A 16,392-nucleotide genomic window follows, 5' to 3' on the forward strand; every position below is an offset into this window, starting at 1 on the left:
CCTTTCCGTGGTTTAGGTATAGATTCAGAGTAGTGTTTCACAGAATCCAGACCTTTATAAAAATGAAAACATCCATCCATCCATCATCTAAACCGCTTATCCTTCTGGGTCGCGGTGGGGTGCTGGAGCCTATCCCAGCTGTAATTGGGCGGAAGGCAGGATACACCCTGGACAGGTCGCCAGTCCATCGCATTGAAAACAATTATATTATATTTTATCTTTTTATTTTCTTTTTGAAGCTATTATTATTATTATTATTATTATTATATTTTTATTATTATTATTAATAGTAGTAGTACTTGTTGTTGTTGTAGTAGCAGTTATACTTGTAGTCAATAACACCAACGATGACAACAGCAACATCAACAACAATAACAGTAATTGTCACAATAGTTTGATGTTTGTTAGAATATATATATATGTATAGATGTATATTCATACATTCAAATTCGAACAATTATTTTAAATAGTTATTTAAATATAGTATTAAACACATATTTGAAACTCAAATAGTAATTTAACAGCAACATAAACAAACAAACAGAAATTAGTCTGAGTTTGACTGCAGTGTCGAGGCTCTGAAAGGTTCAGAGCAGTTTATGTGCCAGTGTTGTAGTACCGCGGTGTGTACCAGCAGGGGGCGCCTGAGCCTCTCCGCGTTCCCCCGCTGCTCTACCTGAGTCAGGTTCCCTCCGGGCGGACAGCATCAGCGCCCTCTTCTTCACTGCGAGGAGGAGCCAAGCTCGCCCACAAAACACCACACGGAGAAGACGGAGCGTTAAAGCTGGTCAGCTGAGGAAAAGGTGATCCTGTCCCGGTGATCCTGAGCGCCGCCGCCCCGCTGACTCCCCTGCGGTGAGTGGAGCCGCAGCCCGTCCGAGGAACGCGGAGCTGAGGACTTTTCTCTGGAAGTTAATCCGCCTCTCGTCCTCCTGCAGGTAACGCCAGCCGCGTCTCAGGAATGCGGTGTGGGATTCAGGGAAATTCCTGACTTTGTTTTCCAGGCTGTGATCTGAGGTGAAGTTTGGTGGCGGTGGAAACCAACACGTTAACGCTCAAAAACGTCTTGCTCGCTGGACGCTGGTTTGCGTGTGTGTACAGCGGAGCTGAGTGTCCGGTTCAGTCCAGTGCGGGCTGTTTGATGAGGTGCACGCCGTTAGCTCACGGACGCTGCGCTGTTCAGGCCAGTTCATCTCTTTTTCACAGCAGCTGCGTGGAAAAAAGTAAGTTAACAATGATTATTTACTGTGGTGGTGTTGAAAAGAGAGAATAAGAGCCGGGGGGACGACTGACTGTCCCACCTGGCCAATAAAACCTCAGAGAAGGTGTTGCTGCTGGTGGATCTGAGGGGAAGTAGCCCACCAAGACAAGATCTGAGGGAAAGTCTGGTCAGGATGTGCTGTACTGAGGCAACATATGGATGTCCCACCAAGATCTAAGGAAAGACCTAAATGTAATAAATAGATCAGGTCTGAGGCAAAGGATGGTTGAGCATTGGATACATCGTGTTTGAGCTAAAATGTGAGGGAATCTCTGGTTGTGCTAATGAGATAAAACGTCTTAGGTCCAAGGGAAAGTCTGGATGTGCTACTCAGGTAAAATCTGAGGTGGTTGTGCTGCTGAGATAAAGACAAAATCTTAGATATGCTTGAGTTCGGATATGAGGGAAAGTCTTGTTGTACTACTGAAGTAAAACCTGAGGTAAATTATGGCTGTGGGACTAAACTAAGACCTGACTGAAAATCTGGTTGAGCTTCGGAGGTAAACTCTGTGGTAAATTATGGATGTGGCAGAGCTAAAACCTGAAGGAAAGTCTGGTTGTGCTATGGAGGTAAAGCCTGAGGTACCATATGGTTGTCCCATATATTATGGTTAAGCTAAGATCTGAGAGAAAGTCTAGATGTGCTAGTGAGTTTAAACCTTAGGTAATGTGTGGTTGTCCCACCAAGCTAAGACCCAAGGGAAAGCCTGGATGTGCTAGTGAGGTAAAAACTGAAGTAATTTGTGGTTATCTCACCAAGATAAGAGCTGAGGAAAAGTCTGGTTGTGCTACTGGGATAAAAAAAAAACCTTAGATACATTATATTTGAGCTTAAACATGAAGGAAAATCCGGTTGTGCTCTTGAGGCAAATTCTGAGGTAAATTATGGTTGTGGCGCTAAGCTAAGACCTGAGGGCAAGTCTGTGCTACTGAGGTAAGCACAGGACCTGAGATAAAGTCTGGCCTTCCTACCAGGCTGAGACCTGATCAGAGGTTTAGATGTCCCACCAAACTAAGACCTGAGAGAAAGTGGCTTTCCTGCTGAGGGAAATTCCTGCTGTGCCACTGAGTTAGTACCTTCGAGAAAGTCTGACCATCAGGTAGAGCCAAGACTTAAATCAAAATTTGGCCAGGCTAAAATGTGAAAATGTAAAAAAGTCTGATGGTGTCGCTGAAGTAGGACCTGAGGGAAGGTCTAGACGTCCCACCAAGGTAATACCTAACGGAAAGTCTGACCTTCCTACCAAGCTACCAGTCTGGTTGGTCCACCAAGCAAAGATCTGTCCTGCAAGTTAAGACCTGGGGGGGGAATCTAAATGCCCCACCAAGGCAAGACCTCAGGGGAAGTTTGGTTCCTTAGAGCTAACGCTTAAGGAAAGATCTAGGTGTCTCAAAGCTAAAACCTGAGAGAACCTTTGTCTCTTCTGCCAAGCTAAGTCCAGAAGGAAAGTCTCAATATTCCACCAAGCTAAGACCTGAGGAAAGGCCTGGCCTTTCCGCTTCCCTAACACCTGAGGGAAGGTCTAGACGTCCCACCAAACTAGACCCGATGGAAAGCCTGGCCGTTCCGCTAGACTAAGACCTGAGGGAAGGTCTAGACGTCCCACCAAACTAGACCTGAGGGAAAGCCTGGCCTTTCCGCTAGGCTAAGACCTGAGGGAAAGTCCTGTTTGGAGACTGTCGGGCTGAGGCATGCACATGCATGCAGCACTTCTGATGTCTCTCTCTGACTTTGAACTACTGCTGAAAGTGGAAATAAATCCCTTTTCCAGCTCAGTGAGCCTCGAGCACCCGTTTTAGAGTCTTCTGAGGCAGAAAGTGAAGTAAACAATTCAAGTCTGAAATTAGGGGCTGGGTTTTATTTCGCCCGCTTTGCCATCGTCATTAGTGCACTTCTCCATTTCTCCAGCCGCATTTGTTAGATGTTTGAGCTTCGCTTTGAAACGACTGGATTTTCTTTAACTCTGATCATATTTAGAAGGAGATGTTCCTGAGGTCCTTAAGTTTCCTAGATGATTTCTGGCTAAATGTTCTCCAGGCTAAGGGAGGAACAATTGTACGCTGAAAATGTGTCACTGATGGATTGGATAATTATATAGATGCTGCCGTGGTGGCGAAGAGGCTCCCCAGCGGCAGACGGCTTTCAGAAATATGATAGGTCCTTCAGCTTTATACACTTTCCTCATGGTTATTGATGTCTTTCAGTGGAGATTGCTGATATTTAGAGCAATGCAGTTGGTTGCAAATCACAAAAAAATATTAAGCCAGCAGGAAAACAGCCCAGCTAATCCTTTGTTTGCTTTTCCTTTAGATATTTTTATCTTCAGCTTCATGTTCATTAGAGTGTCTCCTTTGGAACTGAAGAGCAGGTTGTGATTAAATTATTATTAACATATAATAAGCCTGTCATAAATCTGTGTAGACATGTATAAAATCTTATTTCTCCAGGCGTCAGTTGTCGTAACCCTTGTTAAGTTGAAATGACGCAGCGTTTGTGAAAACTGGCTTTTGTAAATGTTTATCTTCTTATATCAGAATAAGACCTTGTATCTGCATTTTTGTCATTTTTCAGTTTTTGACATAATTTGAAAATACTTGTTGGCCTTTACATTGTGTGTACATTTCATGAGGAATGGACCAAAAGAAATAGCCCAAAATTACTTGGACAAAAGTCTGGTTCCATTGACTTACATTAGAAGTAAAGTATGTTTTTTTCATTCTCCTGTAAAGTTACCATTTTGGAGATACGAGGTTTTGTTCCGACAGCAGCGATATGTAGGTTTACGTCAGTTGTCATGTAGGTGTCATGTAGTCTTATGAATGCTGCCCTTCAGTTAAGTGTTTTTTTTAATAAATTTTTGTTAAAAGTACATATTCCAAGTAATTTTTGCATAAAGGTGGTTTAAACACTGCCTGACCATTGGCTTTATTCTCAAATTAGGGCTTTCAGCAGCTGTTCTTTCAGTTTTCGTGAAGAAAAATGGCCAAAAGTAAACGTTTTGCACTAATTTGGTGTGCTTTTGCAAGCTGACGAAGAAAACGTGTTCATGTGTATTAAACACAATGTGGAAGTTTAGGTATTACCAAACTTTTGATGGTCCATGAGCTGGGCTGGAGGGCAGTGAGGGCAGTCAGACAGTTTACAGCACTCGTCACTGTTTTTCCTTTTCCCTCTGACTGCTTACATTCTGTCTCCACAAGAGATAAAAGTGTAGTCCTCAGTCAACAGTGCTGTGAAGCCCCCAGCAGGCTGAAAGCTTAGCACAGAGCGTCTCCCTCCCTCCCTCTCTCTCTCTCTCTCTCTCTCTCTCTCTCTCTCTCTCTCTCTCTCTCTCTCCCCATCTGAGGCAAGAAATCAAAGCCCCCGTTGCCGCGCAGTAGTAGTTGGGGTGGAGGGGTGAGGATTTGTGTCGTCTTTTCATGTTCTCCTCGAGTTTGTTTTCAGAAGAGAAGGCTGACAGACACTGTAATTAAAATCATCAAAAGATGAAGAAACTGTGGCCTTAGCTCAGTAAAGCTGGTTTGGAGACAGGAGACGGATCACACGCTCGCACACACTTAATAACACTCAGCTAATGACTTTACCCTTTGTGCGAGGGAGAGAGGAAAGAAGAGGAAGAAAGAGAGAGAAAACGAAGACAAAACAAAAGGATAAAAGAGACATAACTATTATTATTATATCTCCCTGTCCCAAAATAAAAATTTACATTTTTTGGCTTGGGATTCTCTAAAATGTATTGATTATACTTTTATAATTGGAGCTGTTCACTGTTTAATTCAGCAATCTTTTAATTTAATAATTGTTATTACATTTAAAATTAACATGTAGAATCACACAGACGTCTCAACAACTAAATATAATATCAGTCTTTTCAGTGTTTATTGTGTCAATTCTTTCCCTTCATTCCAGCTTCCATTCTCTTCAGGAGACCCACTTTCAGTTCCTCAAAGAATCTGCAGACACACCTCCAAAGTTCAGTCTTAGAAGCTGGTTGATCATTTTCTGAAGTAATCAAACACATTCAGTGGTGCTGAGGTCTGGACTCTGGGGTGGTCAGTCCATCGTTCAGCTTCTTTGTTTGATGTGTCCGTCTCCTTTTCTCAGTGAGGTTCTTCTTGATCAGCTACACATCCTTTCAGACCCATAACGCTGAGTGGTCTTCTCACAGTGGAAGGATGGACAGAAACACCTGTGGATGTTTTCAGATCTGAAGCAGCTTGATTTTCTCCTCTCTCTCAGAGATGAAAGCTTTAAGTGCTGTTTATCTGATGGGGGCAGTTTTGGTGCCTACCCGGTCTTCCAGGTGGTTGTTAGGAGTCTAACTTGCTCTGTAGCTTTTAATCTTTGAACTCCAATTTTGGAAACTCCTGTTTTTTCTGCAAACTTTTATGCAAGCGGACCATCTTATATCTAATTAGAGCCGAAACTATCAATCGATTAATCGATTAGTTGTCGACTATTAAATTGTTCAGCAATTATTTTGGTAATTGATCAATCGATTTGAGTAATTTTTAAAGAAAAGTAAGTAAAAATTCTGATTCCTGCTTCTTAAATTTGAATATTTTCTGGTTTCTTTACTCCTCTGTGACACCAAACTGAGTACATTTGGGGTGTGGATGAAAAAAGACATCTGAGGACATCATCTTGGGCTTTGGAAAACACTGATCGACATTTTTCACCATTTTCTGACATTTTATAGAACAATTAATCGATTAATCGAAAAAATAATCAACAGATTAATCGACAATGAAAATAATAATTAGCTGCAGCCCTATAGCTAATTTCCATGAATAACCTGTACTTAAAGGCCATTATGCCTGGAAATTAAATTAAAAGAAGTCTTAAGCGTCTGAGAAAATGATATTTAAAGCCACTTACTGTCAAGATAAATCATTTTGAGCAGTTTTCTTGGTGGACTGAGATGCAGTACAGTATATATGCACTTATGTTTTACTGCTTTCTTCCTTTATCCTTGTGTCTGTGTGAGTCACAGTCTGTAGCAACAGCTATGACCTTTTAGCCCTTCACATGTAGTATAAAGGACCGTTTTTCTTTAAGCTAGTGCCGTGCATGAACGTAAGCGTGTCTTCATGTACGTTAATCAAAGGATGAAACTTAATCAGTGAGTGAAGCTGCAGTAAGCATGTACATTCACATATGTTTTATACCTCAGGGTAAAGTGCCTCTCAGTACTGGCCCTTAAATCCCTCCTGACACCCGGATCAACTCTTCACCCCGCCGCGTCGGCGCTGCGAGGCAAACGTCGTAAACCATCAGCTCCAAAACGGCGCTTCTCCAGGATCAATCTGTTCTTCTCCATCTGCTGACTTATTTTGGACTGTGAGTTACACTGCGGAAACGGTGAAAAGCACAAAAGCAACCAGACTAATTCAAACAAGAGCCGCCGAAATCCAAGCATAACTCCTTCACAAGCTCAGGCTGATCATTATGCACTATTCTTTTCATCTTTTGTACAGATTTTTAATAGGTGTACTTTATAGCATGTGCTGTGGGCACCATGTGTGGAGGCAAAAAGGGCCAGCAGGAGGGAGAGAGAGTACGGACGAGAATCTGATCACAAATGCAAAACAATCGGTTTTAATCTCTGAAACTCTGAGGGTCTCTGTGTGTGTCGTTATTTAACTCTTCACCCTAATGACCGCAGAACTTACACAGTATCAGAGTAGATACTGTGTAATTCATAGTAGACACTGAATAATTCATAATAGATACTGAGCAATTAGAGTAGACACTGAATAATTCTTAGCAGATACTAAAAAAATTGTTGTATTTACTTAATAAATTGTAGTAGTTATGGAGTAATTCATAGTAGTTACTTAATTCATTGTAGGTACTGAATAATTGGTAGTAGATACTGATTAATTCATAATTGTTACTAAATAATTCGTAGTAGTTACTGAATAATTTATAGTAATTACTGAATAATTCATAGTAATTACTAAATAATTCATAATAGATATAATAATTGTAATATAATAACTCTTCAGATTACTGACTAAATTGTAAACGTCTTAGTGGGTTATTAATTTTCATTAAGAAACTGGAGCCTTGATTTGTTCAAAAAAACAAAACTTAATATCTTCATGTTTTTACAACTTTATGTTTCTTGAAGAACGTACAAGAAACGCTTTTGTTGACCTTGAGAACCTCAGCAGTTTGTCCTTCAGATTCAGCCCGTCTTACCTCAGCTTATATGTGTGTGTGTGTGTGTGTGTGTGTGTGTGTGTGTGTGTGTGTGTGTGTGGATTGGCCGGCCAAATGGAAAACAGACCGTCGTCAACAGAAGGACGAAGACGGATGTGGAGATTACGAGAGCCCTGCGTAATTATGCTATTTGTTTAATTCCCTTTTAGAAATAAACCAAGTGGAGGCTCTTTTTTCAGGCGTCGGCCTGATTTCCCCGCTGATTGCTGCGTTGTGAGAAGCCATTTCCTAATCTGACAGAAAGCAATTATGGTCCAGGACAATAAATATCAATTTGAAACGCTACGCGGTGGGAATTAAAAGCCCTTTCCGCTGAAAGTTAGTGATGACAAAGCCCATCTGTTTGGATTCGGCGAAAGACGGCGGATGAGGAGGCTCGGCCAGCGCTCTAAACAAAGTTCAGGGTCACGCTGAAAAAATAATGTCATGGATATTCTTGATTCAAATGTGTACATCATGTCTACAGGTATAAAGGGTATTACATCAACACAGTTATAAATGTTAGCTGTAAAGAAGTTCTACACTCCAGCCCGCCCTCAGATCTCCCTTACTGGGCCACATCAACAGCAAATTACATTCTCACTTTCATCTTTAGATCGAGGGATGAGTCAAAGAGAGAAAAACACAGTCTTTCAAACATTGTCGGCTGTGAGGATGCAGATTTCTTTGTGTTTACATAGTATCCAAAGTTTGCTCCTGCAGCACTGGAGCTACGAGGCTTATGTAGCTAACGTGTAGTGGAAGCCCCACCAGTTAGCGTTGTGCCTAAGTCACCTCACACTTTCCTCCAACCGTGTTGGGTTTGGTGATCTAATAGACGTTTCCGACACCGTATGACAGACTGTTGTCAATGGACAAAAAATGTTGCATAGCGAAAAAAAAAACGTAGTGACAATCATATTTATAGATTATTTCATATATAACGATGCGACATATAGTGTAGTGTTTGCACAGTGCTAATTGGCGGCTTGTTAGCTACATTAGCCTTGTAGCGCCAGTGCTAAAATGAAAGATGTAAACTTCAGACACCAAACGTGGCTAATCGACTACATTCGGAGTAAGATACTGAATACATTATAGTATTTGTAGTGTAGTATTTATAGTGTAGTATTTATTTATTATAATGAATAATTAGTAGTAGTTTATAGTAGATACTAAATAATTCACAGTAGATACGTAATAATTAATAGTAGTTACTGAATAATTCATAATAGCTACTAACAGCTACTAAATAATTCATAGTAGCTACTGAATAATTAATAGTAGCTACTGAATAATTCATAGTAGCTACTGAATCATTTATAGCTACTAAATAACGCATAATAGATATTGAGTACTTTACAGTAGATACTTAATAATTCATGTAATTATTTAACTCTTCACCCTAATAACCACAGAACTTACACAGTATCAGAGTAGATACTGTGTAATTCGTAGTAGATACTGAATAATTCATAGTAGTTACTTAATTCATCATAGCTGCTAAATAATTCATAGTGGATACTGAATAATTCATAGAAGTTACTGAATAATTCATAGTAGCTAGTGAATATTTCATAGCAGATACCGAATAATTCATAGTGGATACTGACTGATTGATAGTAGATATTTAAGAATTTATGGTAGTTACTGAATATTTCATAGTGTTTGCTAAGTGTAATTGCTCACCCAGTATGTCTCAGTCTGTCTGTTAAAGGGAATACACTTGGCATCATCTCAAACATTGGACATTCCAGCCTCTTTCACGTCCCCTGTGGGGTATCTTACTCGAGCAATCTCAGTAAACTTGTCATCAGAAGGAACGGACACAGCCTTGTAAACGTCCAATAATTGGAATTGCATCCCTAAAGCAAAAAACAATACTAACTTAAACGACTATAAATTCCCCTCCTGCTTGGGGCTCCCTAATTCAGTTGGACGGCGACCTCCTTCAGTGTACGGCGAAGGGTAATAATATCCCCTCCTTAATCCTTCCCCTAGGAATAGATATTTCAGGCTTGTTAATGATAAGGATAATGATACTCTGTGTATTTATCTTAGATTATGTGGTTGTTATAAGATTAATAGCTCCAGGCGGTGAGTCTGCGGTCGGCTTTCAAACGGGAGGCAAGTCTCGGCAGGGTCCCCGGTGGGGCGGAGGTGTGAGGAGAGGAGAGCGGCTTTTCAGAGGCACTCTGAGGAGCATTCCAGCCAACACCACCCCCCACCCCACCCCAATCATTCTGGAACCGGGGGGGTCGAGAGACGACGCCGGCCCTGGAGTTTGATGAAAGCCTCTTTTGGGCGTGTGTGCATTCGTTTAGTCTGATAATGAGCGATGAGGCTCAGGGCGAAAGCATTTGGCAAGAATTTTCACTTCCTGCAAAAAAAAAAAAGACTCTTCAGAAAGTTCACTTTTTGCTCTCTTTTCTTTCTTTCCTTCCGCCGCCCTGATGAAACGCAGCGCCAAAAGGTCTCCAGTAGACAAACACTTCTTCTTTTTTTCTCTCGGCACGACCGGTTGTGGTTGCTTGCCGCAAGGATTCGCGCAATTAAACTCATTTGGGATGAAGCAGGCAGGTTTTCCTCCGAGGCAACCGGGACAGAGGAGCGTAGGAAGGTTCCGGGCCTATCTAGAAACTCTGCGTATTCCAGACCGAGCTGAAACATCATGAACATCCTCAAGGAATAAAACAAGTGTCCTGTTGTCGAACGTGATTGGTAATTCCGTGTTTTGCTAGCCATGCTAACCATACGTACCTTATTTTTGGCCCTGTAATAAAAGGTGAAGAAATCCAACCCCTACACCTTCGAACACTCCTCATCTTCTCAAAACGTCATGAGGGCCGTCTTCCTGGACTGGGCCAAATGAGGCGTGTGGTGCACCTTAGTCCCGCTAGCTGTGAGCTGGCATTGTTCAGGGTCATCGTAGCCATGTTGATAGGGGTGCTCTGCTCTCAAATATCTACCCAGGTTTTAGGTAACAGAGACACACTGCATGAATGAATTCATGGCTCTCGTACAATAGGGGAGTACCTGCATCTCCCGGCGCTCCGAATCTCAGAAAATAAGTAGCTGTGGAGAATGCGACCCAAGCCACAGCGAGAAAGAAAGACGATAACTCTCCCAGAACCTGTCGCTTCTTGCATTCGTCGCAATTATCTGTCAAAGAGACTCCATGTGAAATTTACCTGCTAACAGTAATTACAGTACGTCTCTCTCTCTCTCTCTCTCTCTCTGTCTCTCTCTCTCTCTCTCTCTCTGGTGTTTATCCTAGTTACAAATCATATGCACATTTGAAAATCACATTGGGCCTTTCCTTGTTCCCATCTACTTGCCTGCGTTTGATGTTTGCGGGTTTAATTTAGCGCTCAGGTTTTGTGAAAGTTCTCGGAACTTCTTCTAAAGCTGGTGGTACATTTGAAGATGGAACTGAGATAAGGCTCTGGGATTCGGTGGGGCACGCTCGGAGCGCTTCGTAGCGCTTTGCTACGTTTTTATTATCCATTATGAACTAAAACGGACCACACATTAGGACGACGGTGGCAGAGTGCCCAGTGATTGCTGCCAATTGTGGAGCAGCGTAAGGTTTTCTAAGTGGCATGCAGAGCCAGTCACTGAGTGTGTTTACATGCACTTATTAATCCGATAACTGCAGAAAATCAGATTTTGTCAGTAATCTGATCAACACGTTTACATGCACTTGAGTAATCAGATAATGGGGAAACTCTGAGTCTACATGAGTCAGACAGTAATCAGATTTCTGCTTTACAACCAGCCAATAAACTCACAGAAGGAGACGTGATTTGAACGTAACGTAAAACTCAAAATTCATGATGTGGCTTTTTTTAAAACATCACACCACTTTACCTGAAAATATGAACATACATCATCTAGAAGATGAAGAATATTTAAATCCATCATTTCGTCGAGAATGTAGTCGGTTTCAGCGTTGCTCCAAAAGTGTTTTGCTGCGTCTTGCTTTCGCAAATGCGCAGACTGAGAAATTGGAAAGAAATCAGAGTAAGAGTTTACATGCACTGAGAAATCTGAATACCGAGCTAAAATCCAGCTTCTTTATCAGATTTCTTAATCAGATTTATAGGTCTAAGAAATCAGAGTGCGCTGTTTACGTGAGCATTTTAATAATCAGAGAACTGCAGAAATCCGATGATCGGATTATTGGGTGCATGTAAACATACTCAGTGATGATGAGCATTAGCATGATTTGAAGCTGAATTATGCATCGATATGGGAATTGTGGACAGATGGCGACAATATTTTTCACATATATATACGCTATATGGACAAAAGTATTGGGACACACCTCTGAATCATTGAAATTCAAATAAATAAGTGTTTATAAAATGTAGAAATTGGAACTGGACTGGCGACATTTCTAGAGGGTTACAAACGCAGTAAAACGAATTAAAAGCAGATTAGTGTTGTACGAATCAGACGTTCCCTACTACAGCAGGGCGTATGAACTAATGCTCTTTCACAGAAAAGCTGTTTTGTCGTAGTGTGTAAACTCTGACAAAGTTTCAAAAAATACTGGGCTTCATTCGCCAAGATCTCCCTAAGTCTGTTCTTAAAGCTACGAAAAAGCTCATCTCGCCTTTTTCTCCTTCGTCTCGCTCTAATAATGAAGCTGAGAGCTGATCAGAGTTAATGATCTTCTCAGCGAAGCTCGTTCTGCTTGTTAGTTTGTGCTGATGATTCACGTGACGTTACTGAGTAGGATGAGCTCATGAGGGTCGTTTCAGGACGCCGGTTCGTTCACATTGACAGATTTGAGTCACTTACCTAAACGAGTGTGAACCATCGAGTCAGAGAGATCGGATTTGAGCAAAAAACTGGATTTGAGCAACGAGGCTTGTATTGTGAACATAGCTTAAGTGTGCTATTGAGAAAGGTTCTAAGAAAAAGTCAGAGTCATGTCATGAACTGTTCTCACCTTTGTGCTCTTGAGTGTGTGTAGATTCTGTTCTTACCTGAGAACAAATCCCAGATAAAAAAAAACACGGGTAAATGTCAGAATCTTCGTGAAAACTGCGTAAGTGGGTTTTAAGAGGAAATTTCTTCGTAAGAACGGTTGTTTACTCCTCTCTTCTTGCGGTCCATGTATGGAAAATAAGCTGCAGAAATTGTTTTTTGATGTCACATAAAACAAAACATTTTCATACGTCCGCCTGTTCGGCCTACAGCAGTTAAACCCCGCCCATCCGCGCTGAAGTCGTGTAAAAATGAATTATGACTGTTTTTGGAACATAAAAGGACACAAACATGAAAGACACTGAAAAACGTAGGAGGCCTTTTATATCGGCTGAGGCTTCTTAGATATGTTGTGTACTCTGATAAGATCAGACGATGTGAAATAATGTAAACACTGGATTTTGTTTTTTTTGGGTTGTATTTTTTGCCGTAGGATTGTTTTGTTGTTGAATATTGTGATACTGCGCTTCGTATCAGTATCGAAGTCCAAATTCTGGCAATACTGCAGATATTTTGTGCGCACCCTTTAAAGGATGGTTCTTCAAGGGTTCTTTCTTTAGAACAGAAAACAGTTCTATACAGAACCATAACCACTCAACTAACCTGTTGCATGATTAAAGGGTTCTTTGCATTGTGAAAACGTTCTTCAGATCGATGAAGAGTGTGCTGTCGATGGTTCTATATAGAACCTTTTTGAAAAGGGTTCGATACAGCACCACAAAGGGTTCTTCTGTTGTAACAAGCCTGATGTTGTAATAATAGAAGATCCCCTTTGGGTGCTTCATAGAACCCTTTTCAAATCATCTACAGCACACTTTTCATAAATCTGAACAACGCTTTCAAAGAACCATGAAAAGGGTTCTTTGAGTGTTCATGGTTCTTTATAGAACCAGTTCTTTACTGAAGAACTCTTGAAGAACCATCATTGTGGTGTCAAACATTCTGCTCTTCCACTGTCATTGAATATACACTCTTAAAAAGATGGTTCTTCAAGGGTTCTGTAGTAAAGAGAATGGTTCTATGTAGGACCATGAACACTCAAAGAGCTCTCTGCATGATTAAAGGGTTCTTTGCGTCATGAAAGGGTTCTTCAGACTGATGGAGTACGTGCAGTAGATTGTTCTGTATAGAACCTTTTTGAAAAGTTCTATATAGCACCAAAAAGCGTTTGTCTATTGTTACGATGTCAAGCTTGTTATAATAGAAGAAACCTTTTTGGTGCTATATAGAACTCTTTTCAAAAAGGTTCTATATAGAACCATTTTCTTTACTAAAGAACCCTTGTAGAACCACCATTTTTAAGTATGTAGGTTTGCAATATCGGTCGAATTTAACTGTTTTGATCAATTATCCGCCAATTCCGGTTGATTGTGCGTCCTTAGCTGGTTCCGCTCAAAGGACAGTCTTACCTTGACATTTTTTATCTCTGAGTAATAGAGAAATGGTTGTGTAACATTTGCTTTGTTGAGAAGAAGAAGAAGAAGAGGGAGGAGAACAAAGGCCCGGGATCGCTCTGAAGTAAAATCCCATTGTCGAGGGTGGCTAATCAATCCACAAGGCTAGATGTCTTTAGTCTTGTGTTACCCCCTCTAGCTTTGTAAACCACCAAAGCCCACCGGAGTCTTGGCGGAAGCTTGCGCCACTTTGAAGTCTTTTTCCCTGCCTGTCCGTCTTGATCGAAGGTTAAAAACACGGCTGATCTTGCAGTTTTGACGTTTCTTTTCAGCCGCAGCTGAGACTCCCCGGGACTTGCTTGCTGCGAACCATGTGTGACATGTTTACGGTATGATACGCATTAAAGTGAAGGAAAGAGAAGGAACACACCTACAGGGAACAGCCGGCGGGTCTCGCTCGGCGCAGTGGACGCCTCGAAGCGTGACGGCTCTTCTTCTGAAGTCCTAAAGGTTCAGCAGCTCGATACACCGGCTTGTTATTAATAGGCTTTGCCACCCAGGCAGCCGTGGCACGTCTCGTCTCCTTTCAGAGGCTCCGCCAAAACCCGTCGAGTCTCTCCTCGGGGCTGCGAACCCCCCGGTGCAGAGTTCACTGAGCCGTGCGGTTACTCTCTTACCTGTGGGCTTGAGAGAAAACCTATTGTGTTTTTGTTTCTGTAATTCTATCAAAGTTGAAAGTAATCTTCAAAAAAGTCGCTCAGCATCTGCCTGGAGAACTTCAGAAGGTGCGGCCTTATGCAAAACTTTGGCCAGCCCTGTTCAAAGGATCTGAGCTTATACAAATAATACCGTATACTTTACAAAGAAGACCCTCCTGCAAATTATAATTCATGGGTACAATTTATTTACTATTTATTTACTTAGTTTAATGTATTGAAAGTTGAGTTGCAAATATTGAACATCCAGTACTTTCAATTACCTGTTTTAAAAAGCCAACGCCAGGTTGTCATTGTATTCGCCTCCATTTGAAGAGTTTAATATTAATAAAACAAGATATTCCATTAAAAAACAGGAGCTGGAAAATTTTTTAACATTTTTTGTGCTCAGTCCACTAAATATTTGGTTCCAGATTCATAAAACAGTAGCAGCACTGCACCACGCAAAGTGTACAGAACGGTATCTAAGACTTCATCATAAAGTCTCCATGGTGATGTTTTTAATGCTGTATTTTCACACGTGTCCCAGGCAAGAGCCGACATGTCGACATGTAAATGAGGTCATACATATTAAAGACCCACGCCGAGTGAAGCTCCAGTCGGCTGCCAAAATAGATGCAGCGGAAAAAACGAAAACAAAGAAAACCAGAATTCTCAGAAACAGATCGTTGAGTTTTAAGGGGACAAAGTGATGACAAATAATAGTAAATCGTTTGGTAGAGATGCTTTAATTTTTACAATTAAAAATGACATTGACTTGCTAAATTCTATTGACCATTTTAGCTTTAATTTCCTATTTTCTTAATCTCAATAATTCTATTTACATGTTAAAAAATACATTTCAGCTTGTAAGTATTTTAATACTGATATCAAGAATTTAGTTTGCACATGTGAAAAATAAAATTCTCAAAATATAGAATGTTGAATCATAAAAATTCAGTTTTGACTTCTAAGAAATAAACTTTCACTAGTAAAAATGAAATTGTCACGTGTGTAAACTGAGTTCTTTTGTAAAATCCATTGCAAATTTAGAAATAAGATTAAAAGCTAAACCTGATAGCAATAAAATCAATTTAAATTGCAATAAAATCAATCTAACTATAAAACATGTCAAATTACTCTTCACTTATTTGGATTACAAGTTAAACCTACTTTCCATGGACAAGAGGGGGATTCGCTAAACATCAGATTTGATGCCAGAAGAAGTTCAGTGCCGTTTAAACCTGCCATCTGGAATCCTGCTCAAAGAAGTCTGCATCCTCCGGCAGGTTTACTGGGAAAATTGCCATCAGTTTGGTTCAGGAGTTATTTGTTGTGGGACTGTGTCTCATTTAAATATGCTTTCATAAAAAACGTGGCCACACCTCCCACTGCACAAACAGTAAATCTCGCCTGTAATCCTCGTTTATGAATGAGAAACCGAGTTACCGCCGCGCTGTTTACTCTTAACATCACGGTAAACCTGGCTGAGCGTTTTATGAATCTGGCCTTTGGTGTTTAGACTGTGATGAATGTTTTTAGCTTTTTTTGTCATAGTATGATTTGATATCGAACATTGCGATGGTTCACTTAAAACTGGGATCAAAATCAAAATTCTGGTATCATCACAACCCTAATAGGAAGAAAATAAAACATAAAAAGTGCCATGTCCCCAAACTTTCCCAAATGTTAAATTCAGCAAATAAATAGACATTGTGAACTAAAATTTGCAGAAAAATGCCAAATATTAGTTTATTCCTTATAGAGGATGTGTGAACTTCAACAAATCAACAAAACATTTTATACATAATTAATTTGACCAAACTTTTGAAAAATATTTTT

At 40.6% G+C, this 16,392-nt stretch overlaps 1 protein-coding gene across 1 annotated transcript in view; it reads left to right on the top strand.

The window, feature by feature from the left end:
* Positions 1 to 1,032: 1,032 nt before the first annotated feature.
* Positions 1,033 to 16,392, top strand: part of edar (ectodysplasin A receptor) — a 63,114-nt gene continuing 47,754 nt past the window's right edge. The window contains exon 1 of the mRNA XM_036575876.1: positions 1,033 to 1,223. Coding sequence (XP_036431769.1) covers positions 1,142 to 1,223 — 82 coding nt within the window. The 5' untranslated portion in view covers positions 1,033 to 1,141. The remainder of the gene's footprint in view (positions 1,224 to 16,392) is intronic.

The sequence above is a fragment of the Colossoma macropomum genome, unplaced genomic scaffold, assembly GCF_904425465.1.
Source record: "Colossoma macropomum unplaced genomic scaffold, Colossoma_macropomum, whole genome shotgun sequence".
NCBI lineage: Eukaryota > Metazoa > Chordata > Actinopteri > Characiformes > Serrasalmidae > Colossoma > Colossoma macropomum.